This window comes from Vulpes vulpes, chromosome 15 (genome assembly GCF_048418805.1).
Source record: "Vulpes vulpes isolate BD-2025 chromosome 15, VulVul3, whole genome shotgun sequence".
NCBI classification, from domain to species: domain Eukaryota; kingdom Metazoa; phylum Chordata; class Mammalia; order Carnivora; family Canidae; genus Vulpes; species Vulpes vulpes.
Genome location: NC_132794.1, coordinates 86,609,819 through 86,637,577, shown reverse-complemented (window position 1 = coordinate 86,637,577; position 27,759 = coordinate 86,609,819). Strand labels below are relative to the sequence as shown.

Here is a 27,759-nt window from a genome sequence, read left to right as displayed (position 1 = left end):
GCAGAGGGAGAAGGAAAAGCAGTCTCCCTGCTAGGTAGGGAGGCTGATGTGGGGCTTGATCCAGGACCCCGGGATCATGACTTGAGCCAAAGGCAGACGCCTAACCAACTGCACACCCAGGTGCCCCTATTCACCAGTTTTTTTAATCCATATAATTCTACTGCTGGGATCCTATCCTAACATGCAACCCTACGTATAGAAAAACATCATGCATAAAGATGCTTACTGGAAACAGAAACAACATAAATGTTCAATAAGAGGAGAATTATTAAATAAACTCTATGATGACTAAAAAATTATGGTAACAGAGACTAGGCTAATAAAGAAATACTTGTGCTTCACTTCTATACCAAAAGCCAGGCAGATGCAGTGAAACACCGGGACACGTGCACCCCAAGGTTTATAGCAGCAATGTCCACAATAGCCAAACTGTGGAAGGAGCCTCAGTGTCCATCGAAAGATGAATGGATAAAGAAGATGTGGTTTATGTATACAATGGAATATTACTCAGCCATTAGAAATGACAAATACCCACCATTTGCTTCAACGTGGATGGAACTGGAGGGTATTATGCTGAGTGCAGTAAGTCAATCGGAGAAGGACAAACATTATATGGTCTCATTCATTTGGGGAATATAAATAATAGTGAAAGGGAATATAAAGGAAGGGAGAAGAAATGTGTGGGAAATATCAGGAAGGGAGACAGAACATAAAGACTCCTAACTCTGGGAAACGAACTAGGGGTGGTGGAAGGGGAGGAGGGCAGGGGGTTGGGGTGAATGGGTGACGGGCACTGAGGGGGGCACTTGACGGGATGAGCACTGGGTGTTATTCTGTATGTTGGCAAATTGAACACCAATAAAAAATAAATTTATTATTAAAAAAAGAAGAAGATGTGGTATATATATACAATGGAATATTACTCAGCCATTAGAAACGACGAATACCCACCATTTGCTTTGATGTGGAGGGACCTGGATGGTATTACGCTGAGTGAAATAAGTCAATCAGAAAAGGACAAACATTATATGGCCTCATTCATTTGGGGAATATAAAAATTAGTGAAAGGGAATAAAGGGAAAGGGGAGAAAATGAGTGAAAATATCAGTGAGGGTGACAAAACATGAGAGACACCTAACTCTGGGAAAGGAACATGGGGTAGTGGAAGGGGAAGTGGGCGGGGGGGTTGGGGTGACTGGATGATGGGCAATGCGGGGGGCACTTGGCAGGAGGAGCACGGGGTGTTACGCTATATGTTGGCAAAATGAACTCCAAAAAAAAATTTTTTTTAAATAAAAATAAACCATGGAATGGACAAGAAAAAAAAAAGCCAGGCTTTAAAACTGTATGTACAAGGACGTCTGGGTGGTTCAGTGGTTGAGCGTCTGCCTTCAGCTCAGGGCATGATCCCAGGGTCCTTGGGATCAAGTCCCACATCAGTGGTTCTTCCCATTGGTTCTTCATCTGCCTGTGTCTCTGCCTCTCTCTACATGTCTCTTATGAACAAATAAATAAAATCTTTAAAAAATAATAAAATAAAACTGTATGTACAGCCTAATGATCACAATGCCACCTCATAATTTTTCAAGATCTTAGCCAAGTAAATGCTAAAAGAGAGAAACAACATAGGCATAGTAAAAGTAACTACAAGGAAATACACCAAGATATTGTCAGAAGTGATTGTTTTTCTTCTCTCTCCTAATCTCTATTTTCATGTTTTCTTTAATGGGCATGTGCCTTATTACTTACACTCTCATGGACATAAAGGAATTGTCCACATCCTTCCTATGAATCAAAATGAAATACTTCTTTATGAAGGACATGTACTGCCATTGTTCCTGGGACTCTAAAGTTTTATGATATTCTAGCACAAAAACTGCAGGATGGCAGCTTGTTACGCAAACTCTCCTCTGCCTTCTTTTCTCCACCAGCTTCCTTTTTCCTCATATTCTCTAAATTTTTCAAACTAAAGAAATTCCATTGGTCCTCTCTACACCCACTTCCCCCCCTTTTACCTGGAATCATTCCCACCTCACTTCTGTAGAGTGGAGACAATGCCCCAGGAACACTGTTCCCAGTCTCAGTGCCCTGAGTTCTCCCCCAGGTCCCCGGCACAACAAACATCCAGCAAAGTGTTCTAGAGACAGCCAAAGTTCTGCTCCAATACTTCTCAGGTTGGAGGCAGGGAATGAAAGCAGCTTAGGGAAACTTGGAGCCATGGAGAAAAGGTGGGAGATGTTTAGGACTCCAACACAGGATCTTTTTGTGTAATAATAGTTTGTGTACAATAAAGATTCAGACTTCTTTATGGCAACTTGGAGGCCTCAACTTCCTGTTCTAGGACCTATATTGAATGAATGAATGAATGAATGAATGAATGAATTAGATTTCCCAGGATCCTGCAATGACATAGCTGATCAGGGGCCCAAAGCAGCAGCTTGGTGGGGGTGGGGTAGCACTGAGGGAGAAAGAGATTGGTCACTTGGTACGAAAATGAGCCCTGAGACTAAGGCATGCAGGGATCCTATAATATGGCGAGTTGAAGTGTGGCCAGTGGAGGGCACCATTATTATCATCACCTGGGAGCTTATTAGAAATGCAGATTCTCAGGCCCCACCCAAAGGCTACTAGATCAGAATGTGCATTTTAACAAGATCCCGAATGATGCACATATACATTAGAGTTTGAGAAACACTGCCTTAGAACCCACACACTGATTCACTAAGATAGAGCTAATTAATGCCTCTGCTCTTCTGTACTTCTATCAAACCTCAAGAAGTTTGATGCTTCTTTACCACAAGAGCTGCCCTCAATTCTAGCCTCCCTCCAAAGACTCTCAAAGAATGGACCCTGATTTTCTCCAGGCCTCACCTTCACTCTACACAGGTTTGAGCCGAGCACTGCTCAACCCGTGGCAGGTGGAATTACATGCTAATGTCCCCAGGCACAATCACTGGTTTTAAAGTACAGAGGCAACCAAAAAGACAACACAAAAGAAGAAAATACTCTTAAAATGTGGTATAGCCAAGTAAAATTAAGACCAATCGCCATTATTTGCAAAACCTCTTTATCATATGTGCCTAATGACCATGGAATACAATCATGATTAAGAAATCATTTAATGGGATCCCTGGGTGGCGCAGCGGTTTAGCGCCTGCCTTTGGCCCAGGGCGCGATCCTGGAGACCCGGGATCGAATCCCACATTGGGCTCCCGGTGCATGAAGCCTGCTTCTCCCTCTGCCTGTGTGTCTCTGCCTCTCTGCCTCTCTCTCTCTCTCTCTCTCTCTCTCTCTCTGTCTCTGTGACTCTCATAAAAAAAAAATCATTTAATGTGCAGCTGATTACTTTGCAAAGATTTTAATTCACTTACATGAAAGTAATCCCAACCTCGCAGTCAAGACCACACTTTGGACTTCTGCCCTCAAATCGCCAGGATGGACAGGAGAATAGATTCCCTGCTTGGAACTTAAAAATGGTAATAGAGCTATAGGCTGTAGTTTTGGTAAAAAAGAAAGAAAAGGTCTTTAAGCACTGCTGGGACTTGGAAGGAGCTTGTGGTGGGCACCAGTCTCTACCTATCTTTCTATGTTGAACTGAAATTCCCATTCTTGGAGAATTTCTGTCAGAAATCATCACTCTCTATTATGTTTCTCATGGCATTTTCTTTAGACTTCTATTAAAGGTCTTAAGGAGGTAAGATAATTTATCTATTAGGAACCCAGGCTTTCCAGCATAAATATGTGGGTCTAGATTCCCCCTCTGCTGAAGGAAAAATTCCAAGTTCATTCTATGAGGCCAGAATTACCCTAATACCAAAAACCAGATAAAGACACTACAAAAAAAGAGAACTACAGGCCAATATCTTTGATGGGCATAGATTAAAAAACCCTCAACAAATATTAGCAAACTAAATCCAACAATACATTTAAAAAATCATTCACCACAATCAAGTGGAATTTATTCTAGGGATGCAAGAGTGGTTCAATATTTGCAAATCAATCAACATGATATATCACATTAACAAGAGAAAGGATAAAAACCATATGACCATCTCAATTGATGCAGAAAAAGTATTTGACAAAGTACAAAATCTACTCATGCTAAAAACTCAAAGTAGGTTTAGAGCAAACATGCTTCAACATAAAAAAAACTACAGGTAACATCATAATGGTGAAAAATTGAAAGCCTTTCCTCTAAAATCCGGAAGAAGACAAAAATGCCCACTCATCACTTTTATTCAACATAGAACTGGAAGTCCTGGCCACAGCAATCAGACAAGAAATAGAAATAAAAGGCATCCAAATTAGTAAGGAAGAAGGAAAACTTTCACTATTTGTAGATGACATCCACACTATATATAGAAAACCCTAAAGACTCCACAAAAAAAAAAAAAAAAAAAAAACTACTAGAACTGATAAATGAATTCAGTTTAGTTGCAGGATATAAAATTAATATACAGATATGTGTTGCATTTTTATACACTAATAATGAAATAGCAGAAAGAGAAATTAAGAAAACAATTCCATTTACAATTGTACCAGAAAGAAAAAAATATCTAGAAATAAACTTACCCAAGGAGACAAAAAAACTTCTAAAACTATAAAACAATGATTAAAGAAATTGAAGATGACACATGAGATATCTCATACTCGCAGATTGAGAGAATCAATATTGTTAAAACATCCATACTACCCAAAGCAATCTACATATTTAATGAAGTCCTCAACACTATTTTTCACAGAACTAGAACAAATAATCATAAAATCTGTAGGAAACCACAAAAGACCCCAAATACCCAAAGCAATCTTGAAAAAAAGAAATAAAACTGAGGTACCACAGCCTCAGATTTCGAGATATACTACAAAGCTATAATACTATAAACAGTATATTACTAGCACAAAAATAGACACATAGGTCAATAGAATAGAATAAAGAGCTCAGAAATAAACCCACAATTTTATGGTCAATTGACTATGTCATAGATTATGACAAAGGAGGCAAGAATATCCAATGGAAAAAAGATAGTCTCTTCCACAAATGATGTTGGGAAACTAGACAGGTACATGCGAAAGAATGAAACTGGACTACTTTCTTACACCATACACAAAAATAAACCCAAAATACATTAAAGACCTACATGTGATACTCGAAGCCATAAAATTTCTAGAAGAAAATACAAGCAATAATTTCTTTGACATTACCCTTAGAAATAGTTTCCTAGATATGTATCTTCTGGCAAAGAAAACAAAAGCAAAATTAAATGATTGATACCACACCAAAATAAAAAGCATAACAAGGGAAACAATCAAGAAAACAAAAAGACAACCTACTGAATGGGAGAAGATATTTGCAAATGATACATCTGACAAGCGGTTGATACTCAAAATATACAAAGAATTTATACAACTCAACATCAAAAAAATGTCCATTTAAAAATGGACAGAGGACATGAATAGTTGTTTTTCAAAAAAGACGTACAAATGGCCAACAGACACATGAAAAGACACATGACTCATCATCAGGGAATGTAAATCACAACCACAATGAGATAGCACCTCTCACCTGTCAGATTAGCTAAAATCAAAAACACAAGAAATAATAAGTGTTGGGGATGATGTAGAGAAAAAGAAGTCCTCATGCACTGTTGCATCCTACTGAATGGGAGAAGATATTTGCAAATGATACATCTGACAAGCGGTTGATACTCAAAATATACAAAGAATTTATACAACTCAACATCAAAAAAATGTCCATTTAAAAATGGACAGAGGACATGAATAGTTGTTTTTCAAAAAAGACGTACAAATGGCCAACAGACACATGAAAGACACATGACTCATCATCAGGGAATGTAAATCACAACCACAATGAGATAGCACCTCTCACCTGTCAGATTAGCTAAAATCAAAAACACAAGAAATAATAAGTGTTGGGGATGATGTAGAGAAAAAGAAGTCCTCATGCACTGTTGGTGGTAATGCAAGCTGGTACAGCTACTGTGGAAAACGGTATGGAGCTTCCTCAAAAAAATAAAAATAGAACTACCATATGACCTAATAAGTCCACTACTGAGTATTTACTCAAAGAAAACAAAAACACTAATTTAAAAAAGTATATGCCCCCTTATGTTTATTACAGCATTACTTATAATAGCCTAGATACGAAAGAAACCCAAGTGTCCATTGATAGATGAATGAATAAAGAAAAGGTGGTAGGGGCACCTGGCTGGCTCAGTCAGTGAAACATGCAACTCTTGATCTCAGGGTTGTGAATTCAAGCCCCATATTGGGCATACAGCTTACTTTCAAAAAATAAAATAAAATAAAAGAAAGAAAGAAGAGGTGGTATATATATTCAATGGAATACTACTCAGCCATACAAAAAGAATAAAGAATAAGATCTTGCTGTTTGTAACAACACGGATGGATCCAAAGAGTATAATGTTAAGTGAAGTAAGTCTGTCAGAGAAAGACAAATACCATATGATTTCACTCATTTGGTTAAGAAATAAAATGCATGAACAAAGAAAAAGACAAACAAAAATAGACTCTTAAATATGAAGAACAAACTGGTAGTTGCCAGTGGGGAGGTGGGTGGGAGGATGGGTGAAATAGGTGAAGGGGATTAAAAATATACTTATGATGAGCACTAAGTAACGTACGGAACAGCTGAATTCTTGGGGTACCTGAGTGGTTCAGTCTGTTAAGCATCTGACTCTTGACTTTGGCTCAGATCAAGATCTCAGGGTCATGTGATCTAGCCCTATATCAGGCTCTGCACTCAACGCAGAGTCTGCTTGTCACTCTCCCTGCCACCCCCCCCCTTCACCTTGCCCTCCGTCTCTCTCTAAAAATGAATAATATCTTTAAAAAATAGAATTATTGAATCATTATATTATACATCTGAAACTAACATAACACTACATGTTATTTACCCTTGACTAGAATAAATTCCCCTTCTTCCTATACTCCTAGCTCTGTGACCTTGGCCAAGTCACTTCCCTCCACAGCTATAAGATGCAGAAACCTCTATCACAGGTTTCTTGTGAAGATTACATGGGACAGTGCCTGGCACATAATAAACAATGTTTATTTGATTTATGTCATAGATTATGGCCAACTGACCATAAACTATGAGCTATTATTATTAGCACTTCACAGGGTCTGGTTTCAATTAGAGTGTGTTGTATACAAGTCTGTCTTCCTCACTAGACTGTGAGCAAACTGTTTATAGTCCCACACATCTGGCATAGGGACATAATGGTAGACACACAATGATATTCATCAAATTGCTTTGAAGGTATGCCAGAAAGAGAAAAAGGAGAGTGCTGGGAACAAATTTAATGTACTTTATGATTTTATCCTGGGCCTACCTCTGCAGTATGTTTTTCCTCTATTACCAGAGTACATTGTCTCAGACTATAAGGTTGCTATTTAACAGGGTTAGGGAGGCACTATTTCTGGAACCAGATGTTCTGTTCAAAGATGGTAAGGTTGTACTATGAGGCATCTGAGATCTCCAGTTTGGCCCCTGGCTGAATGGGGAGTGGGGGCTGAAGTTCTGCTAAAGCTGGACTGGCCAAAGTGGGTGCCCTGGCCACATCAACTCTGAAGCTCACCCACCTAGCAGGGATGCATCTCATTTCTCAGTGTATTCACTTTGAGGGATATCTTAATAGAGCACATAAAAGAGCAGTATATACCAGCAGGAACTCTACTGCAAATTCATAGGTCCCCTTTTATTTGTTTGTTTATTTTGGTAGCACTAGGGTTTATTAAACTGTGTATTAGTGCAGGTGCCGGGAATTGCCCATGGTACTCTTGATGTCTAAAGCCCAGATGTTCTGCCAATTCTTGAGCAACGACACTAGGAAATTGACAGCTAAGTGGATGCTATACACAAGCTCATCATCTGTCATCTTCATGGGACCAATGGCCACTGCCAGACACAGCATGTTCTTCATCTGGAATTTGATTGTAGACTTCACTTCATCCACTTTAGCCACCATGTTCTCACTGTGAGTCAGCAAGGAAGGGAATTTGCCAGCTTTATTCAAGCCTGGGTCCAGGATTTGTGGATCTGCTTGATTAGAGATTCTGAAGCCAAAAAGGCATCATAATACTTCTTAGCCAGCTCCTTGATTTTTTATTCTTGTTGAGTTTCTTTAGCACCTTAATGTCCATGTGGGGAATATCCACAACCTTGGCCTCATCACAGTGCTGCCAGTCCCCCAAAACTCATATGGAGAACTTGGGCTGGGAGTAGACTTAAACCTGATGGTGCCTAAGAAGTGTCTGTCCTTCACCGCATCATACTTCTTCAAGCTGATCTGCAGCTCCACCCTCTCCAAACATTGCCAGTTCTTAGGCTGGTTTCCCTGCAGGACTTCCCGCACTCCCTGATACAGGGCGTCATGGGAGACTGTGCTGCTTTCAGTGCCACACACAATAACCAGAAAAGAGTCATAGATACCCTTTTAAACCAGCCTCCTGTTTCTTGGATAAACATCAACTAACATAATACTTAGTTTATTAAATATTTGTTGAGTTCCCATTATGTACTGCTAATCCAAAAACAGATAGATTATCATCAGGGTAAGGAGGAGGCAATTCAGAGGGCAAGAATTCAGAGTGGATGAGTATGATGAGCAATGGTTTAGGCGTAAGCAGTGAGGTGTTGTAGAAACATCCAAGACGCATTAATCTAAGGCTCAAAGAGTTGAAGAAAGCTTAAAGCAGGGATTAACAACCAAGATGAAACTTGGGGAATGACTGCAACAGCTAACATTTACTGAGCACATAGACTATGCATCAGACTCTGTTCTGAGAATTTTGCATGCATCTCTCATTTAGTCCCTTATTATAACTTTATGAGGTACATATTATTCTCTTCAATTTACATATGAAGAAACTAAGGCACACAGTTAGTAAATGATGGAGCTGGGATTCAAACCTAGGCAGCTTGGCTCCAGACTGAAGGGGAAGGAGAAGGCTAGATAGGCCTTCAGGGCAGAGGCAAGTGCCATGCATAAAACAGTCTGACCACGAGGAAAGGAGCAAGGTCACTTGAGGAACTGAAAGTGGCTGGGGGTGGGGACAGAAGTTCAGAGATGACTGGGTCCACTCTGCAGAAACCAGAGACAGGAGATTTCTAGTCTGTGTGATTACTATCCCCGAATCCCTCCTAGCCAAACTCTCTTCCTTTTATAAAAGGGTAAAAATAACACTACCTGGGCTCTACCATAGAAAATGGTCATAAGGACCAAAAGAGAAAAATGAATGTGAACTGGCAGTAAAGCACAGATTCCTTCTGATTTTAGATTTCATTAAGTATCATTCATTTCCCCAGTAGCTTCAAGGCTTTGAAATTCAGAATCAACCATGTCATGGCAGTACCCAGAGCCTCCAGGTAGAGTAACAGTGTGAGAGTACAGAAAGAAAGGCCCACAGACCTTGGGTCCAACCACATGCATCCAGATTCACCACTCACTCACTGTGTGATTCCAAGGCCAGCCACTCTCTCATTATATCAACTCCACCATCTGGAAAAATGGGAATGATAATGATAGCACTCACCTCTTAAGCTGATGTGAGGAATAAATAATATGGGTATTGTGCTTAGAACAGCTCCTGGCACAGCGGCACAGAATAGAGACTTAGTAAACATTAACAGCTACAATTACTTATCATTATTAAGAATCCATTGGCTACTCATCCCACTGCTCTGCATTCTATATGATAAAAACGTGTGGGGAATATCAGAAACTAGAGATAAAAAAGAAGAAGTTCTCCAACCCTACACAATCACACTGCTGCCGGAGACTCTTCCTGGCTCCCATGGGCTGGCAAGCAGCTGGTTCACCGCTGTGGCAGAAAATGCCCAAAAGAGGTAAAAGACAGAGACTGCACACCATCTGTAAAAACCAGGCTGCTCTTATAGTTTTTAGACAAAATCTAAATATAGTCACTCAGATATGCCTTGTTTTTTTAAGTTAAAACTATTTATCTCTTCACCCCTTCACTCCTCTCCCCCTCTCCCATACACATACACACAATCCAAGAAATATTCAGTCTTTTGCAAGACATACTCTGGGGTCCTGTTGTGACAGCTTCTTGCCACATTAACTTCTCTATCTAAATCCTGGCAGAGAAGTCTTTGCTAATTTCACAACAGGAAAGCATGCAGGAAATTTGAGAACAAAACAAATCTACACACAGAGACCAGCATCTTCAGCAAACTCACTGAGGTACAGACCCGAAGCAAGATGACTCTGGACTATAAATGAGGCAGCTACTTCTTAACTGGAAGAAGTCATTTGCCGCTAAACCACCAGATCTGAAAGCAAATTGATCATGAATATTCATGAGCCCCTCCAGCTTGCTCAAGAACCACCCCTGACTAAAATCCCCAGGCTTTGCTTCCCAAAAGGTTTCCCAAAGTTCTTTCTCTGCCTCCCCTCAAAAGGAGAGGGTGGGAAAGTTCATTTGGGGATTTATGCCTCTTGCTCTTTCAAGTACTTGCTTTTGGTCTGGGCTTTTCAGGGGGTTTTTTCTTTTTCTTTTTTTTTTTTTTTTTTGTTGTTGTTGTTCTTAAGGATTCAGATCAAATCAATTTGCTCTTACCCTTTCTATCTTCCATAACTGGCAGCTTTTGTTTTCTTCCTCTTTGCTCTTTATTTTTCAGCCTCTGCTTGCTGTGGTCGGTCCCAGTGAGAGAGGTACTCAAGGAACCGAGATATAACAGACCCTCCGGCTCATGGGAGGGGCTAAATTAGCCAGCCCCGTTTCGGAAAGAACATCAAACCCTATGTCTCTTTCATTGACTCGACTCGACTCGACTCGACTGGAAAGAAGAGATTGGCTGAGTCCAGCTGCTCATTTCCCTAAAGACCACGAAGTGTTAGTTACCCGGCTTGTAACTTTTTTGTGCTCTTTAAGCAATGTATATAAGTCTCTCTCTCTCTCTCTCTCTCTCTCTCTCTCTCTCTCTCTCTCTCTCTCCCTCCCTCTCTCTCCTCTCTCTCCTCTCTCTCCTCTCTCTCCTCTCTCTCCTCTCTCTCTCCTCTCCTCTCCCCTCTCCTCTCTCCTCTCTCCTCTCTCTCTCTTTGCCTCAGAAATCCATTTTTCTCCTTGAGAAATGTATCTTGGCTGCAAGCAGAAAAGCTATTTACTTAGGGCAGTTTTGAAACCAGAAAGCAAGAAGCTTGTTACCTGATACCCACCGGAAAAACTGTGGGATTCAGTCCTTTCTGCCCCATAAAGCCGATCACCTCTGGTCCTCTGATGAACAATCCCTTTTTGAGGCTCATTAGACCAGAAGAGCAACAGGTCCTGTCACGGATGGACGCTGTGGCAGAAGAAGCCAAGTTATTGGTGGGAAGGCAGAGGAGGCTGCTCCCTGGGAACAGCTATCCAGCTGTACTGATGCAAGCCGTACACCTTTCCCAGGCTAACCTCCTACCTCTGAAGTCTTATGACCATGAATTGCCACACTCAGGTTTTGCCAAAATGACCAAATGCAGATGAGAGGCCAACCAAAACATTTTAAAACTCTGTGTATTAGATATGATTTTGAAATTAGGATAAGACCTAATCCTCCCAGAGGAAGATAAGTACTCAAGGCCCAAAGCCCCTTGGGCAGATTCTCCCTCCACAAGGCTAACACAAATCTCAGCATTATAGATTTGAAAAGATACTGCAGACATGTAGTCTCAGACATGTAGTCTTCAACCAAGGTGAGAGGCAAGGAAAAGTTAAGCCATCTGCTCATGTTCACAGAGAGAAAAGAGAGCAGGGAGCACCATGGTCTCTCTTATTTGCTACCATGCTCCCTGGCACCTAATAGAGTTGCTCAACAGTGTAGGCTCTCAATAAATGTTTGATAAACAGTTGAATTAATGAATAAAAAGCAGCAAAGTAGGTTTTCTGATTCCTACTTCATGTTTTTTCTACATTGCCTCTCTAACATGAGTATTTGTGTCTAAAACGAATTACACCATAAGACATTTTTCTTCATATAAACCATTAAATTGGTGACTATTAAAAATTGGTTTTGACTCTCTATAGAAAATATATTGATAAAATATATTGATACTTCAATAAAAAAGCAGGGGATGACTTTTCAGTACAGGCATCTCTGTTAACTTGCACATAGTATGTACTCAATAATTCTTTGATGTTGAGTGTGTACAACAAAAGTCTCCTTTTATCTTACTAAATGGTTCATAGTTACAGGACTTTGCATTTATACTAATAACTAATTATGCTAAATGAAAAATCCAATGAATGCCTTCTCCAGAGCCACTTTAGGTTACATTTCTACTAAAGGAATATTGGTTTAATATTGTCCTATTGTGGTAAAATTATTTTTAAGTAAGATAATGAGATTTTTTTAAAATCAGCAATTTTTATAATTGGTTTATGACTGTCTTGGCATCACCATTTTGGAGAAAAATGTGAAAAACAGCATGTCCCCAAAATATCCTGTGAAGTACAGATTGGAAAACAGACTAACAAAGCTAGAAGGAGAAAAGAATGATCAAGTGGAAGATCACAGTGGATGAGGGTTTAGGTGGAAAACAAGCAACAAGCACCAAACATGTCAAAGAGAGCCTCACATTGGGCACTGTGGCAACAGTTCTCCATTTCAACCAAAAATAAAGTTTAAAATAAAATAAAATAAAATAAAATAATATAATATAATATAAAATTCAAAGCAACTCCTACCATGTTCTACTTAGACATCATATTGTTGACTAAAGGTTACTCTGACAATTGACTCATTTCTCTTTTAATGTCATGTCAGGAGTAAAGCATCCAACTTCTGGTTCAACCAGAAAAGATAAAATCTCATATTAATTAGCACCTCATAAAAATTTGAAGTTCACCAGAGTTGACTATATGAGAACCTTCTGACTAAATGTCAAGTGCTTCTTATGGTAACATTTTCTATACTACAGTTAAAACATACTGTCTGACATAGATCAATGCAACAGAATAGAGAATCCAGAAGTGGACCCTCAACTTTATGGTCAACTAATATTCGATAAAGGAGGAAAGACTATCCATTGGAAGAAAGACAGTCTCTTCAATAAATGGTGCTGGGAAAATTGGACATCCACATGCAGAAGAATGAAACTAAACCACTCTCTTTAACCATACACAAAGATAAACTCAAAATGGATGAGAGATGTAAATGTGAGACAAGATTCCATCAAAATCCTAGAGGAGAACACAGGCAACACCCTTTTTGAATTTGGCCACAGTAACTTCTTGCAAGATACATCCACAAAGGCAAAAGAAACAAAAGCAAAAATGAACTATTGGGACTTCATCAAGATACGAAGCTTTTGCACAGCAAAGGACACAGTCAACAAAACTAAAAGACAACCTACAGAATGGGAGAAGATATTTGCAAATGACATATCAGATAAAGGGCTAGTTTCCAAAATCTATAAAGAACTTATTAAACTCAACACCAAAGAAACAAACAATCCAATCATGAAATGGGCAAAAGACATGAAGAGAGGGATCCCTGGGTGGCGCAGGGGTTTGGCGCCTGCCTTTGGCCCAGGGCGCGATCCTGGAGACCCGGGATCGAATCCCACATCAGGCTCCCGGTGCATGGAGCCTGCTTCTCCCTCCGCCTGTGTCTCTGCCTCTCTCTCTCTCTCTCTGTGACTATCATAAAAAAAAAAAAAAAAAAGACATGAAGAGAAATCTCACAGAGGAAGACATGGACATGCACATGAGAAAATGCTCTGCATCACTTGCCATCAGGGAAATACAAATCAAAACCACAATGAGATACCACCTCACACCAGTGAGAATGGGGAAAATTAACAAGGCAGGAAACAACAAATGTTGGAGAGGATGCGGAGAAAAGGGATTGGAAATCCCTCTTACACTGTTGGTGGGAATGTGAACTGGTGCAGCCACTCTGGAAAACTGTGTGGAGGTTCCTCAAAGAGTTAAAAATAGACCTGCCCTACGACCCAGCAATTGCACTGTTGGGGATTTACCCCAAAGATTCAGATGCAATGAAATGCCGGGACACCTGCACCCCGATGTTTCTAGCAGCAATGTTCACAATAGCCAAACTGTGGAAGGAGCCTCGGTGTCCATCGAAAGATGAATGGATAAAGAAGATGTGGTTTATGTATACAATGGAGTATTACTCAGCAATTAGAAACGACAAATACCCACCATTTGCTTCAACGTGGATGGAACTGGAGGGTATTATGCTGAGTGCAGTAAGTCAATCGGAGAAGGACAAACAGTGTATGTTCTCATTCATTTGGGGAATATAAATAATAGTGAAAGGGAATATAAAGGAAGGGAGAAGAAATGTGTGGGAAATATCAGGAAGGAGACAGAACATAAAGACTCCTAACTCTGGGAAACGAACTAGGGGTGGTGGAAGGGGAGGAGGAAGGGGGGTGGGGGGAATGGGTGACGGGCACTGAGGGGGATACTTGACGGGATGAGCACTGGGTGTTATTCTGTATGTTGGTAAATTGAACACCAATATAAATTAATTTATTGGGATCCCTGGGTGGCGCAGCGGTTTAGCGCCTGCCTTTGGCCCAGGGCGCGATCCTGGAGACCTGGGATCGAATCCCACATCGGGCTCCCGGTGCATGGAGCCTGCTTCTCCCTCTGCCTGTGTCTCTGCCTCTCTCTCTCTCTCTCTCTGTGACTATCATAAATAAATAAAAATAAAAATTAATTAATTAATTTATTTATTAAAATAAATAAATAAATAAAAATAAAACATACTGTCTGGTGTTCACACCCTCCTTGGCATATGAAAACACTATATAGTTAAGTAAATATTGCCTCTCATTCATCCAAGAATGATTACAAAACACATGGGGTTTATGTGTGTCTTTTTAAAGGCCTGAAAATTTATCTTAAAAAAATAAACCCTATTTCTGAACAAAAAATTATCATCATCATTATTCATGTTATTTGTAATAGGAAGTAGAAAATAAAAACTACACTCAGAGGCCCCCCAGGTGGCTTAGTTGGTTAAACATCTGCCTTGGGCTCAGGTCATGATCCCATGATCGAGCCCCACATTGGGCTCCCTGCTCAGTGGGGAGTCTGCTTCTCCCTCTGCTCCTCTCCCTGCTCATGCTTTCCCTCTCTCTCCCTCCCCTTCCCTCTCTCAAATAAATAAATTTAAAAAAAAATTTTTTTTAACTACCCTCAGAAGGATAGAGGGAGTTGTTAGAAAGGGGTGAAGATATTTACCTTTCTTTTAATGATAAAAGGATCTTTGATAAATTCTTAGAATGATTAAAGGTTCATTTTTTTATCACTTCAGTCTCTCTCACTGAACTGCCCAGATGATCTTCCTGAAGTGTCTACCAGATAATGTCATCCTCATGCTTAAAAAGTCCTAGTCTCCTTATTATCCATAAAGCAAAATTCAAATTCTTATCATGGAATATATAAGGTCCCCCTATGCCTCTCTCTTTTTTTTTTAAGATTTTATTTATTTATTCATGAGAGACACAGAGAGAGAAGCAGAGACATAGGCAGAGGGAGAAGCAGGCTCCATGCAGGGAGCCCAAGGTGGGACTCAATCCCGGGTCTCCTGGATTAGGCCCCAGGCTGAAGGTGGCGCTAAACCGCTGAGACACCCGGGTTGCCCCACCTCTGCCTCTCTAGTTTCATTTCCTGCCAGATCCCTATGCTCAAAAAAAAAAAAAAAAAAAAAAAATTGTAATTCCAAACCCACAGTCCTTTCAGGACTCTACATTTACACAAGTTGTACTGATGCAAGATACCCTTTTCCAAATTTTCACCTCCTGCTTCTTCTGTTGCTCCCTCTGTTCAGAATGTTCTTTCCCCTCTTGTTTACCTGGTCCTCCTACATATCCTTCATGACTCAGCTTATGCATCTAGTCTTCTGTGGGCCTTTGCCTGACCGTTCTCTTCTTTCTCCCCCAAACACAGCACTGAACCACAAAAGAGATGCCACTCATATTATCACGATTTCATTAATAGCTCAGGCCATAAACCTTGGAGTCACATTGAATTATCTTTCCTCCCAATCTAAATCCAGTCCTTTACCAAATTCTGTGGGTTCCATTTTCAAAATATATCCTGAACCTAACTCCTTCTCATCACCTCCACTACTACCACACTAGCTCAAACCACATCACATCTCACTTGGTTTACTGTGGTAGCCTTCTCACTGGTCCCCCAGATTCTGCTTTTAACTCTGTTTAGTCCATCCTCAACCCAGCACCTATAGTGATTTAGTTAAAACAAAAGATTATGTGATTCCTCTGCTCCAAATCTTCCAATGGCTCCCATCTACTCCAAGGAAACCTAAAGTCCTTCTGACAGCCTACGAGGCCCTACCTGGCCTTCTCTCCACTTCTTTGGCTTTCTTTCCCACTACTTCTCTCTTCTTGCTCCTTCTGTCCCAGCCTCATCGTCTTTGCACCTGCTGTTACTTCTGCCTGGAATGTTATTCTCCCAAATACCCACACAACTCATTCTCTCATTCCTTGTAGGTCTTTACTAAATTATCATCTTCTACCTCAATTCAAAATTGTGATCTCTAAATACTATTTTCCATGAAAATAAACCAAAGCTCTTTGAGGAAATGGGTGATTCCAAGTCTGAGGCAGAAAGTATCTGAGATTGGAATATTTTGTCATATCAGAAAGCAAAGACACTATATAAAACTACCAGGGTTGTGTCAAATTCAAGAGCTGAAAGAAATAACAATTAGAACAGCAATAAGAAAAATAACTACAATGGATGTAAACACATCAGATATGTTGATACCTACATATTCATAACAATAATCTAAAGAAATCATTGTCCATAATTGGAACCATTTCATTATTTGGAAAACAAATAAAGGAGGAAATATTAAAATTCAACATGCCTTTGCTGCACAGAGTGTACCACAAATGACCGTGATGAGGGAAGGTTTCTCCTTGAAGTATTCCAGATAATGAAAGCATAAAATTGATAGCATTAGAGTATCACCATTGTACAAATAAAGTACTGAATAAAGTACTGAAGCTGAGTAATAATCATCAATGGCTGCTGACGTCACAAAAGGAGGTACAAGCAGCACTGAAGGCCTTCTGATGGAAGCACACACACACACCTTCTAAAGCAGTCTTGCAAAAAACTGAAGCTCTAAATCCATACCAGTCTACAGAAAATATAGGACACAGAAAACCATGTTATAAGACACTTCCAGAATACAATCAGTAAAATTTAGTCTGGAGGAAATACTACAAAACAGTCTAAGTTCTTTAAGAAGTAAGCGTGAAGGAAGACAAAAGAGGATAGGGTAACTACAGAATAAAAGAGGTTTAAAACATATACTAACCAAATGTGCTATCTGGATCTTGAAATTCTGATTCAAATCAATTTAAAAGAAACTCCAAGACAACTGAAGAAATTTGAATACTATTTGGAAATTATTTTATAATATTAAAGAACTATTTGTTTTTAAAGGTTTTTAATAGTATTGTGTCTGTAATTTTTCAGAAACCCATATCTTTTGCAGATATATATATATATAGAAATACGTTCAAAAGAAATGTAGGATGAGCATTGAAAAGAAGAGACACAGGTAAGGAACAGCTAAAACAAGAGTGGGGATAAGGTGACCATTGCTGAAGGAGGATGATGGGTACATGGGGATTTGATTTACTATTTTCTCTACTTTGTGTGTTTGGAATTTTCTGGTAAGAATCTCAGGCAAAAAGTGGGAGGTTATCTGATAATATGCAATAGCTATATGAGGGAATTGCTCCAGGGACTTAAAGAACACAGATGAATATTCACTGAGTCACTAAGTCATATATGCAAAACCAGGCTGAAAGGTGACAAAGTGCAGTGAAAAAAAATTGCCACAATCTGGCAAGATGATGATCACAAAATAGGCTGAGCATTTCATTTAAGGAGCAAATAGAAGAAAGAGATCATCTGCAAGACAAATAAAATTGAAAAACAAACTGGTCAAAATTGAAAAGCTGTTATGCCAGTGGAAGCCAGAAAAATATATTCACTGTGCTGTTTGTAGCACAATAATCAGGCACTCTCTCCAATATGCAATATCCACAGTGTGGTTTGACAACTTGAAGAACTGTCTATACACCCAACAATGACCAAGCAAGCAGGAATCACATAAATTGGACAGAGTAGTGATGGTAGGGTCTGGGTCATGATAGGGAAGATTGCTGGCAGGATGGAACAGAGGATGGGCATTCTAATCTCACCAAACAATAAATGACCTCTCATGCTGGCATGAAAAAGAAGAAGAAGAGGAAGAAAAAGAAGAAGAAGAAGAAGAAGAAGAAGCAGCAGCAATAGACCCGAGCTCATCTTTTTTCACCCCATACAAACCAAGATATTAAGTCAGTACTATTTGGTGTTGGTGTATAAATATTCAACAAACAAAATTTGCCAGGATATTTTGAAAATCATATGAAATTTTCTTGATACTATACATCATGCTTTGATAATATATACATATTTGACAATATATACAATATATACATATACAATATATACATGGCTTATCAAAAGGGAAACACAAAATAGTTTAACTGGATTGAATTTTACTTCTCTTCCATTAGTATAACCTCTGCCCTGACTCCATCTGCCTGCTTACGGTTATTCAGAGATGATAAGAACCCCTGTGAAGGGTAGAAAATTGGGAATAAGGGTGGATCTCAAAGTAGTTAGAATGCACATTGGTTCAGAAAATGCCCCTTCCCTTCTTTTATGAGAAAAATAGGAGATACACTGTCTCTGCAAGCAGAGCCAGGATTCTCAAACTTGGCTTACACATTAAAATCACTTGGGGCACTTATATATTAATGCCCATCCCTACCTTCTGAGATTGGGATTTAATTTGGTCTGGGATAGGGCTCAGGCAAAGTTTGTTGTTTGCTTGTTTTGTTTTTTAAGGGCCTAGATGACTTTTTTTTTTTTAAGTAGGCTACATACCCAACTTGGGGGATGAACTCATGAACCTGAGATCAAGAATCACATGTTCTACCAGCTAAGCCAGCCAGGCACCCCAAGGGCCTAGATGATTTTAATGTGCTGTTAGGGCTTCAGAATTAAGGAGATTTAGGTTCAATTCTTAATGTGTGATGTTAGACAAGTTAATGAGCCTCTCTGAACCTCAGTTTCTTTATCTGTAAAATAAAGATTTTGTTTTTAATCTATATCACAAAGGCACTGTAAGGGGAAAAGGAGAAAAAATATGTGAGAACACCCAACAGAGACTCTAATACATGGCTGGTACTCAACAATTATGAGTTCCTTTCCTATTCATTTACATGCTAGATCTATGTTCAGATTAAACAACACATCTCTTCTATGTCTCTTACTTTTCCCCCTCTAATATCTTCCATTTGTTTATCAGAAGTATAGCCCTAGGGCCCCTGAAGAGAATGAGAGCAGAAGTCCCTTTCATCCTATAGCACAAAGGATTTCCCCATCATCCCCTTCCCCAAAAATAAAGCAATCCTATACATTCAACAGCAACTGTGGACTGAGGCCATGTTAAGAGATGGGAATGGGTAGTGAAGTATGACCTGAGATCACCCACAACTTTCCAGGATAAGCCTTAGTAGTCGGAGGAATGCCCTGAACCCTGAGCTAGAGAAATCCCTTGTTTGATGCAGAATGTCCAGCTCTTCCAAAAGAGTAGTATGTGATCAAACAGTAGTATCAGAAGAAGGCAATCCTCAAGCAGCCTGGGTGGCTCAGAGGTTTAGCGCCGCCTTCAGTCCAGGGCCTGATCCTGGAGACCTGGGATTGAGTCCCACATCGGGCTCCCTGCATGGAGCCTGCTTCTCCCTCTGCCTGTGTCTCTGCCTCTGTGTGTGTGTGTGTGTGTGTGTGTGTGTGTGTGTGTGTTGTCTCATGAATGGATGAATAAAAAATTAAAAAAAAAAAAAGAGGAAGAAGAAGGCAGGCCTCAAGCACACATCACAGCAACTGCAAGCAGAGCAGACACTTAAGGAGTTTGCAGAATTGAAAGGAAGATCCCAAACTATAGATCAATGTGTAACCTGACCCCAGTGCTTGATGGAACCTATGTGGCATAGGGATTATAGTAGTTTACATCAAGTATCTCACAACTGATTCATAACCACTCTTATCTGAGCTACAAGAACTGCCCCCATCTCTTCCCCTGTATGAACTGAAATTTCTTACATTTTCTGTTGAAACATCCTCTTTACCTCCTTCACCCTATTACCCCAACCCCAAGTGCCCCGATTCCTCTAAACATCTCAGAGGTCTGCAAAAACAATGAGTCAACTGTCACTTCATTACAGTAAGATTTTATGGCCACTTTAAGAGGCAGTCCCCCAAATCAGGTATGATAACTAATAACAGCTGTAACTTCTTTTAGATCAAAGATGTTCATTTCCAAAAAAGTAATCATTATCTATGAAAGTCTAATCAATGTATAAAAGTTCTAACTTTATAAATTTTTAAAATTTAAATATTTTTTAAACATTACATTTAGAGATGGTAAATAGATTACTGGTTGCCAGGGATTCATTGGGGGTGGAGAGAAGGTTGAATAAATGAAACATAGGGGATTTTAGGGTGGTGAAACTACTCAGTATAATATGTAGTAGTAGATACATGACCACATGCATTTGTCAAAACTGATAGAAATTTTAAGGACAAAGAATGAGCCTTAATGTATACAAAATTTTTTTTAAAAACCATTCAGGAGGTTAAGAATCCCAGAGTGGAATGTAGATTGTGACAAAGGAATCTAACTGCAAATATATGGAAAAACCTCACTGGGGGCACTTGGGTGGCTCAGTTGGTTAAGCATCTGACTCTTGATTTTGGCTCAGGTCATGATCTCAGGGTCCTGGGATCCAGCCCTGCACCAGGCTCCCCGTTCAGTGAGGCATCTGCTTGAAATTATCTCTCCCCCCTCCCTCTGTGCCTCCCTCCCCCACTCATATGTGTGCACATTCTCTCTTTCTTTCTCTTTCTCTCAAGTAAATCTTTAAAAAAGAAAAAGAAGAAAGAAAAGAAAGAAAGAAAGAAAGAAAGAAAAGAAAGAAAGAAAGAAAGAAAGAGAAAGAAAGAAAGAAAATGTCACTGAAGGAAGAAGGGAAAAGGGATGCTGAATCTGGAAAGAAGTGAAGTTTGCAAGACTAAAAACAAAAGGAACTGTTCAAAAGTGCATTACTTGATAAAGCTTCCCATGGGGTTACAGGTTCATAGTTCTGAGACCACTGTACATAGTAGGGTAGAACAACGGATGACAGTGGGCTTCAGTATTCTTACTACTGGAGTAGAGGTTTACAAAGGCAAAGGGAGGTGGCTAGAATGACCCAAGTGGTAATGTGCTATATTTGGGGACATCAGTATGAACTCATGTTTACTTTAATATACAGATTGCTTAATGCAGCAATATTTACAGTTGCAAGGTTTAGAGTAAGTAAATACTTCCTTGCTCTGTGGCTGAGAGGGCCTCTAAAAATGATACTCAAGTAGCAATAAGCAAAGCAGCCCCTCAATCTTTCTGTTCTAAAACCATTCTCCAATAAAAGGAACCGGAACTCCCTTCAGAACTGGCAATTCGAGGGGATCCCTGGGTGGCTCAGTGATTCTAGTACCGGGTGGGAAATATACAAGGTGAGCCTGGAGTATCACAGTGCCAGAAAGTGAGGGAATGATAAAAAAAAAACTGCATAGTGATGTGAGAGATCAAGCTGACACAGGAAAGACCCAATAGCCAAAACCGGAAGACTCTGAGCAACAAAATAAAATAGTATTCAATTATAACCCAAAGTATAAAACAAATATCCCTGAGTTTATACTGATATAAACTTGATATAGACTATAAATTATTGAATAAATAAATGAGGGAGAATGGACAGATCTCCTGACAAGAAGAATTCCAAGTAACTTATGTGGACACTCTGCCTTCTAGAAAATAGAGCCTAATAGTCCCTAAGTCTGGGCTAAACTTATTTGCCGCCTCCTACAGAGTGAGGTATGGGAAGGGAAGAAGAAAGAGTAATTTTACAATAGAAACACCTGACAAACACTACCTCAGCCAGATGACCAAGAGAACATCAACAGCGATAGATCATGTTGATGATAGTATATGCCCTTGGTGTGATGTGATAAAAATGGCACTTCACCTCTGTGATTAAACTGCATAACTTCAGTATAATTATGAGAAAAGCATCAGACAAATATCAATTGAGGAATATTCTATAAAATACCTAATCAGTACTTCTAAAAACTGTCAAGGTCATCAAAAACAAGGAAAGTCAGGCAGCCCCAGTGGCTTAGCAGTTTAGCACCGCCTTCGGCCCAGGATGTGATCCTGGAGACCCAGGATTGAGTCCCACATCGGGCTCCCTGCATGGAGACTGCTTCTCCCTCTGCCTGTGTCTCTGCTTCTCTCTCTCTCTTTCCCTCTCTCTCTCTTTCTCTGTGTCTCTAATAAATAAATAAAATCTTAAAAAAAAAAAAGTATTAAAAATAAAAAAAAAAAACAAGGAAAGTCTGAGAAAATATCACAACCAAGAGGAGTCTAAGAAGACATGAAGATTAAATGAAATATGGGATCCTGGAACAGAAAAGGACATTGCATAAAAACTAAGGAAATATGAATAAACTATGAACCTTAATAATGTAATATTAATGTATCAATAATGGTTGATACATACAGTATACAGGAATAATAATGTATCAATATTGGTTCATTGATTGTAACAAATGTACCACACTAATTTAAGATGTTAATAACAGGGGGTACTGGGTAGGAAGTATAACGGGAACTTGCTGTACCATCTTCATAACTTAAGTTTGACTTACATAACGTAAGCCAAAAACCACTCTAAAATAAAAGGTTCATTTTTTACAATGTTAAGTTAAACATCATATAGGTGTTTAAACCCAGCTGTTAAAAAAATAATAATAAAAAAAAATAAATAAACCCAGCTGTTGTACAGAGACCCCCTTGCTGAAGCACATCTTTATTAAAGTAACTGCTAAATGCATATAGTTTTGCAAAAGCATTTGTTACACATGATTTCTTGTTTAAACAAAATTCATTATATCTACATCCAGCAAAGCAAAGTTAACTGAGGCTGTGTGCCAAGACATGGAAATAGCCTTGTTATATAGATTCAATGTGATCATTGTAGCGCTCAAATCTTTCTAACCATGACACACAATATTCCCATTAGTTTAAAAGTTACACACACACACAAAAAAAGCCTCTAAGTTGATTCTCCACTGACTCGAAAAGTTTCCAAATAAGTATCTCTAGGGAGAGGTCAGAAACTCTGAAACCAGGGGAGGGCAGGAAGGAGTAGCAATGGCTGGTTCCAGATTTGAAAAATAATAATAATAAAAGGAAGGAAAATGCCTACGTTTCTCCAGAGGGCCAACCTCAAATGGGAACACTGCCAGAAAACTTAAAGTAGCTCTGAGAAGGAAAAGAGCTAGAGTTAAGAAAAACTTACTACACCTTACAAACTCTAAGTGCCCAGGATTTTACTGGCTAAAGCAAGCAAGACTCCAAAGTGCCTAGGTCTCTGTCTTCAGAATTCTGGACATTACTACTCCCAGGAGGCAGGATAAATTTCTAAAGAACACATGGCCTCTAGGATTTTATGATCAAAACTTGCACAGCATGGCTCACACACCCAGTTTTTGAAGACAATAATAGCCCACAATACCAGGCCAGTTGATAGCAGGAAGCTTGATATTGCCTCCACCTTTGCAGAAATCAGCCAGGGGTGACAAAGCCCAGGGACAAAGCCAAAGTCAGGCATCCTGCTCTCCTTTACATTAGGCCCCTTATCCATGGGGTGTGGGGGTGCACAGCAGAACCTGAATAAACAGGAGAGCAGGAAAAGATAAGAGTGGTTTTTCAGACTTTTGACAGTACTACATAGCCTAGGTGGTTCTACCAGCTTGTCCTTCAAGGTCTAGTTTAAAGCTTAAATCTTTAGTTTTCCAGCTAAGCCTCCCTCTTCCAAGTTCTGAGAGCATAATTCTCTTCTCACAAATGCCAAGTTACTTGGCACTTGCTTAATGCCTTGCATTACTAGCTTCTTTTCATGTGTAATACATCTCACTTATATAACCTAGAGTTGACTTCAAATTCTTTTTTTTTTACTTCAAATTCTTGAATCTGACTGCAATTTTTTTTCTTTCCTCCCCATCCATATCCTTTCATATCCTATAGCACCTAGTCCAGTGTTTTGCACATATCTTAATAAACAGCTGATCTTTTTAAAATATTTTATTTATTCATTCATGAGAGACACAGAGAGATAAGCAGAAACATAGACAGAGGGAGACAGGCTCCCTCTGGGGAGCCTGATGTGGGACTTGATCCCAAGACCCTGGGATCATGGCCTGAGCCGAAGGCAGATGCTCAACCACTGAGCCACCTAGCTGCCCCTAAAGAGCTGATCTTGAGTAGCTATTCTGATCTCCCTCAAACTACCATTAAAAAAAATTAAATATAAATCAGATCCTATGTACACCCTACCCTTCTGGTTAGCCACTTAAAATAGCCAGGAGGTTGTCATGATTATGTCCAGCTTACTTATGTTTGTTGGTTTGAGGTGAGAAGAAATAGGTCTTCCAGTGGTCACCAACAGGGTTATGCATTATCTCCTGCCCAAACTGGTCTTTCACAACTCTGGTCACACAGGACTCCCTGGTTTCCAGACAACTGACTGCTGCATCCTGTTTTGGTGCCGGAAGATGATGTTATCTTAACCTCCAGACAGTGACCCCTGATCTGATCCATGAAAATGAATCCAACCCCGGATGCTCAGTCCTAGCACTCACCGCTGCCAGGGGCCTGGATTTGCCCACTCTCCCCTGTCCCATTCATATCTAATTACCTCCCCCATCTTAAGAAAGATAGTATGTATTCTTACCTGAGCTGATAGTATTTGGAAACCGAGGCAGGCACAGGAATTACCAGAAAAAATTCTAATCATTAGATCATCATGCTCACACAGAGTCCAGGGCCTGATGCAAAACAGCATCTTTCCTTTTCCTGTGAGGCTGCTGATCAATTCATGCACAATTTATCCTAAGGAGCATCATCTGTGCATTCATTTACTGATTTTTCTTTATACATTTATATATTATTTACACAAAATTTTAAACATTTTCATAAGAACTTTAGGAGAAAAAGTTAGAACACTTTAACAGATGTACTACTTCCAAGTAAAACTACTCAGCACATGAACTGGTCACACAAATCTCTCCCAATACTGAAGTTTTCTGATCTAGTCCAATGTATGTGATCATCCCTATTTTTAAATTCATTGCTTGACATATAACAGGCAATCTTCCACATTTAAAAAAAAATGAGTTTAGGTTTGCTGAATTATAATTTTTAAAAGCCACTTGGGAGTCTGGAATTATGAAAATTCACATGAAATTGTTGGTAAAACTGGACAACCACATGAAAAAAAATGAAACTCAACCACTATCTTACAACATACACAAAAATTAACTCAAAGTGGATGAAAGACTTGAATGTAATATCTGAAACCAAAAAAATCCTAGAAGAAAACATAGGCAATAAGCTCCTTGACATTGGCCTTGGTGGTGACTTTTTTTACTTTGCCACCAAAAGCAAAGGCAACAAAACCAAAAATAAACAAGTAGAATAACAGCAAACTAAAAAGTTTCTGCACAGCAAAGGAAACCATCGACAAAATGAAAAGGCAACCTACCAAATAAGAGAAAATATTTGCAAATCATATATCTGACAGGGGGCTGATATCCAAAATATATAAAGAACTCCTCCAGCTCAATAGCAAATAACAATGTGATTTTAAAATGGCAGAAGATCTGAATAGACATTTTTCCAAAGAAGATATACAAATGAACAACAGGTCTGTGAAAAGAACATCTTTTAATCACCAGGGAAATGCAAATCAAAACTATAGTAAGACATCACCTCATACCTAAGAGAATGGTTCTTATAAAAAAAAAATAAAAATGACAAGTGTTGGAAAAGGTGTGGAGAAAAGGGAACCCTTGTTCATGCTATTGGTAAAACGGTGCATCCACTATGGAAAACAGTATGGAGATTACTCAAAAAATAAAAAATAGAACTACCAGATAATCCAGCAATTCTACTTATAGGTAATTATCTAAAGAAAATGAAAAGGATATCCTCAAAAGGATATCTGCAACCCCATGTTCATTGCAGCACTAATTACAATAGCCAAGATATGGAAGCAAATTAAGTATCCATCAATGGATGAGTGAATAAAGATGTGGTGTGTGTGTATGTGTGTGTGAGTGTGTGTGTGTACATATATAGGAATATTATCCAGCCATAAGAAAAGAAGGAGAAGTTGCCATTTGTGACAACATGGATGGACTTCAAGTACATTATGCTAAATGAAATAAGTTAGATAGAGAAAGACAAATACTGTATGATCTCTCTTGTATGTAGAGTCTAAAATAAAACAAAAAAACAAACTCATAGATGCAGAGAACAGACTGGTGGTTGCCAGAGGCTGGGAGTGAGAGGTAGGAGATGAGTGAAAAGATAAAACCAAAAAAAAAATGTGAATACCTATGGTAAAAAATAAAATTTAATGTTTAGAATATAAATAGAATATAAAAATAAAATTCACCTGCATTAAGTACCATTACAAATAACTCATCTTAGTTGGCAATCAGATGAAAAGATATCTTCCGCACAACACTAAGCATGCTCGTGCAACAATGACAAACACAGCATAACACACAGTTTTGCCTCGAAACAGATAGATGGCTTTTGACATTGATTGCAAGACACATTCTGAATTTCAAAAAATAAAAATCTGTTTTTATCAAGTGCTTTAGAATCAAGGATATACAGACTATATATATTTTCTACATAGAAAATGTCTCTAAGCCTACCCACTCGACTGTTCGCCATGATTTCTTGAGGAAAAACAGAAAATGCATAGAGGTCTCTGCTCTGAAGCCTCTGGAATGACAAGAGAAAGCTGCCAGTTAAGAAAGATGTCTGTGGGAGGAAGGGATGGGGGAGCAAAGGGATCTGTACTCTGCATGCCATAATACCTTGCAAACTAGTTTTTTCCAGCCTCTATGTTCCAGAGGATAGATAACATGGATTTCACAGAATATGCTCAAATGATATATATGATTAGGGGAAAGTAGAAGGAATTACCATAAAATACTTCATTAATACTTGACTAACACATAAATTTTTACCACTTGTACAATTGTTTGTTACAATGCTTTGTGTTATGAAATGGGAGCAAGCTAGAACAGAATCAGTGAGGAAAATAATTCTTTCCCCCTCCCCTATTTAACTTCTCTAGCCTGGAAAAAAACTGTGAAAAAGAAACACAATGCTCCCAAACAGCTAATAATATGCTATGATTTATTATACCTATGCTACACTGCTTGGCCTCCTGCAGAAACCTTGTCATATTCTGCTTTTTGTCTCATTTATGCAAGGAACACATTCAATCTTAAGCCATGACATTTAGGTGTCCAAAATGTTTTCTTATCTTTATTTTCTTTATATCAGTTTAAGACCAATATTAGCTCCCCTGAGCTGGCAAGAAAGTCCATCATAATCATAATTGAGGTCCCCTTACTTCCCTGGTTTACACCAGAATTTGAGAGAAGTGCATGCATCAGAAAATGGGGGAAAGACTTCTAATCTCTCACCTATATTAATCACTTGTAATATTCTTACTGCCCAAC

General features: G+C 39.1%; 1 protein-coding gene and 1 pseudogene across 9 annotated transcripts in view; both read right to left on the bottom strand.

The window, feature by feature from the left end:
- Window positions 1–27,759, bottom strand: part of ENTPD1 (ectonucleoside triphosphate diphosphohydrolase 1) — a 135,636-nt gene that overhangs the window by 89,758 nt on the left and 18,119 nt on the right. The window contains exons 3-4 of one of the 9 annotated variants that reach the window (XM_072739639.1): window positions 11,223–11,347; window positions 10,256–10,336 (exon numbers count right to left, since the gene is read on the bottom strand). Coding sequence is in view for 2 of the 9 variants with exons in the window: in XM_072739638.1 (XP_072595739.1) it covers window positions 9,495–9,525 (31 nt within the window). In the remaining 7 variants the exon portion in view is untranslated. Of the gene's footprint in view, window positions 1–9,494; window positions 9,538–10,255; window positions 10,337–10,623; window positions 10,947–11,222; window positions 11,348–27,759 lie in introns of those variants that run through there. The other 8 variants (XM_072739641.1, XM_025991175.2, XM_072739643.1 and 5 more) reach the window with 8 other exon arrangements.
- On the bottom strand, window positions 7,719–8,477 carry LOC112914171 (large ribosomal subunit protein uL1 pseudogene; annotated as a pseudogene).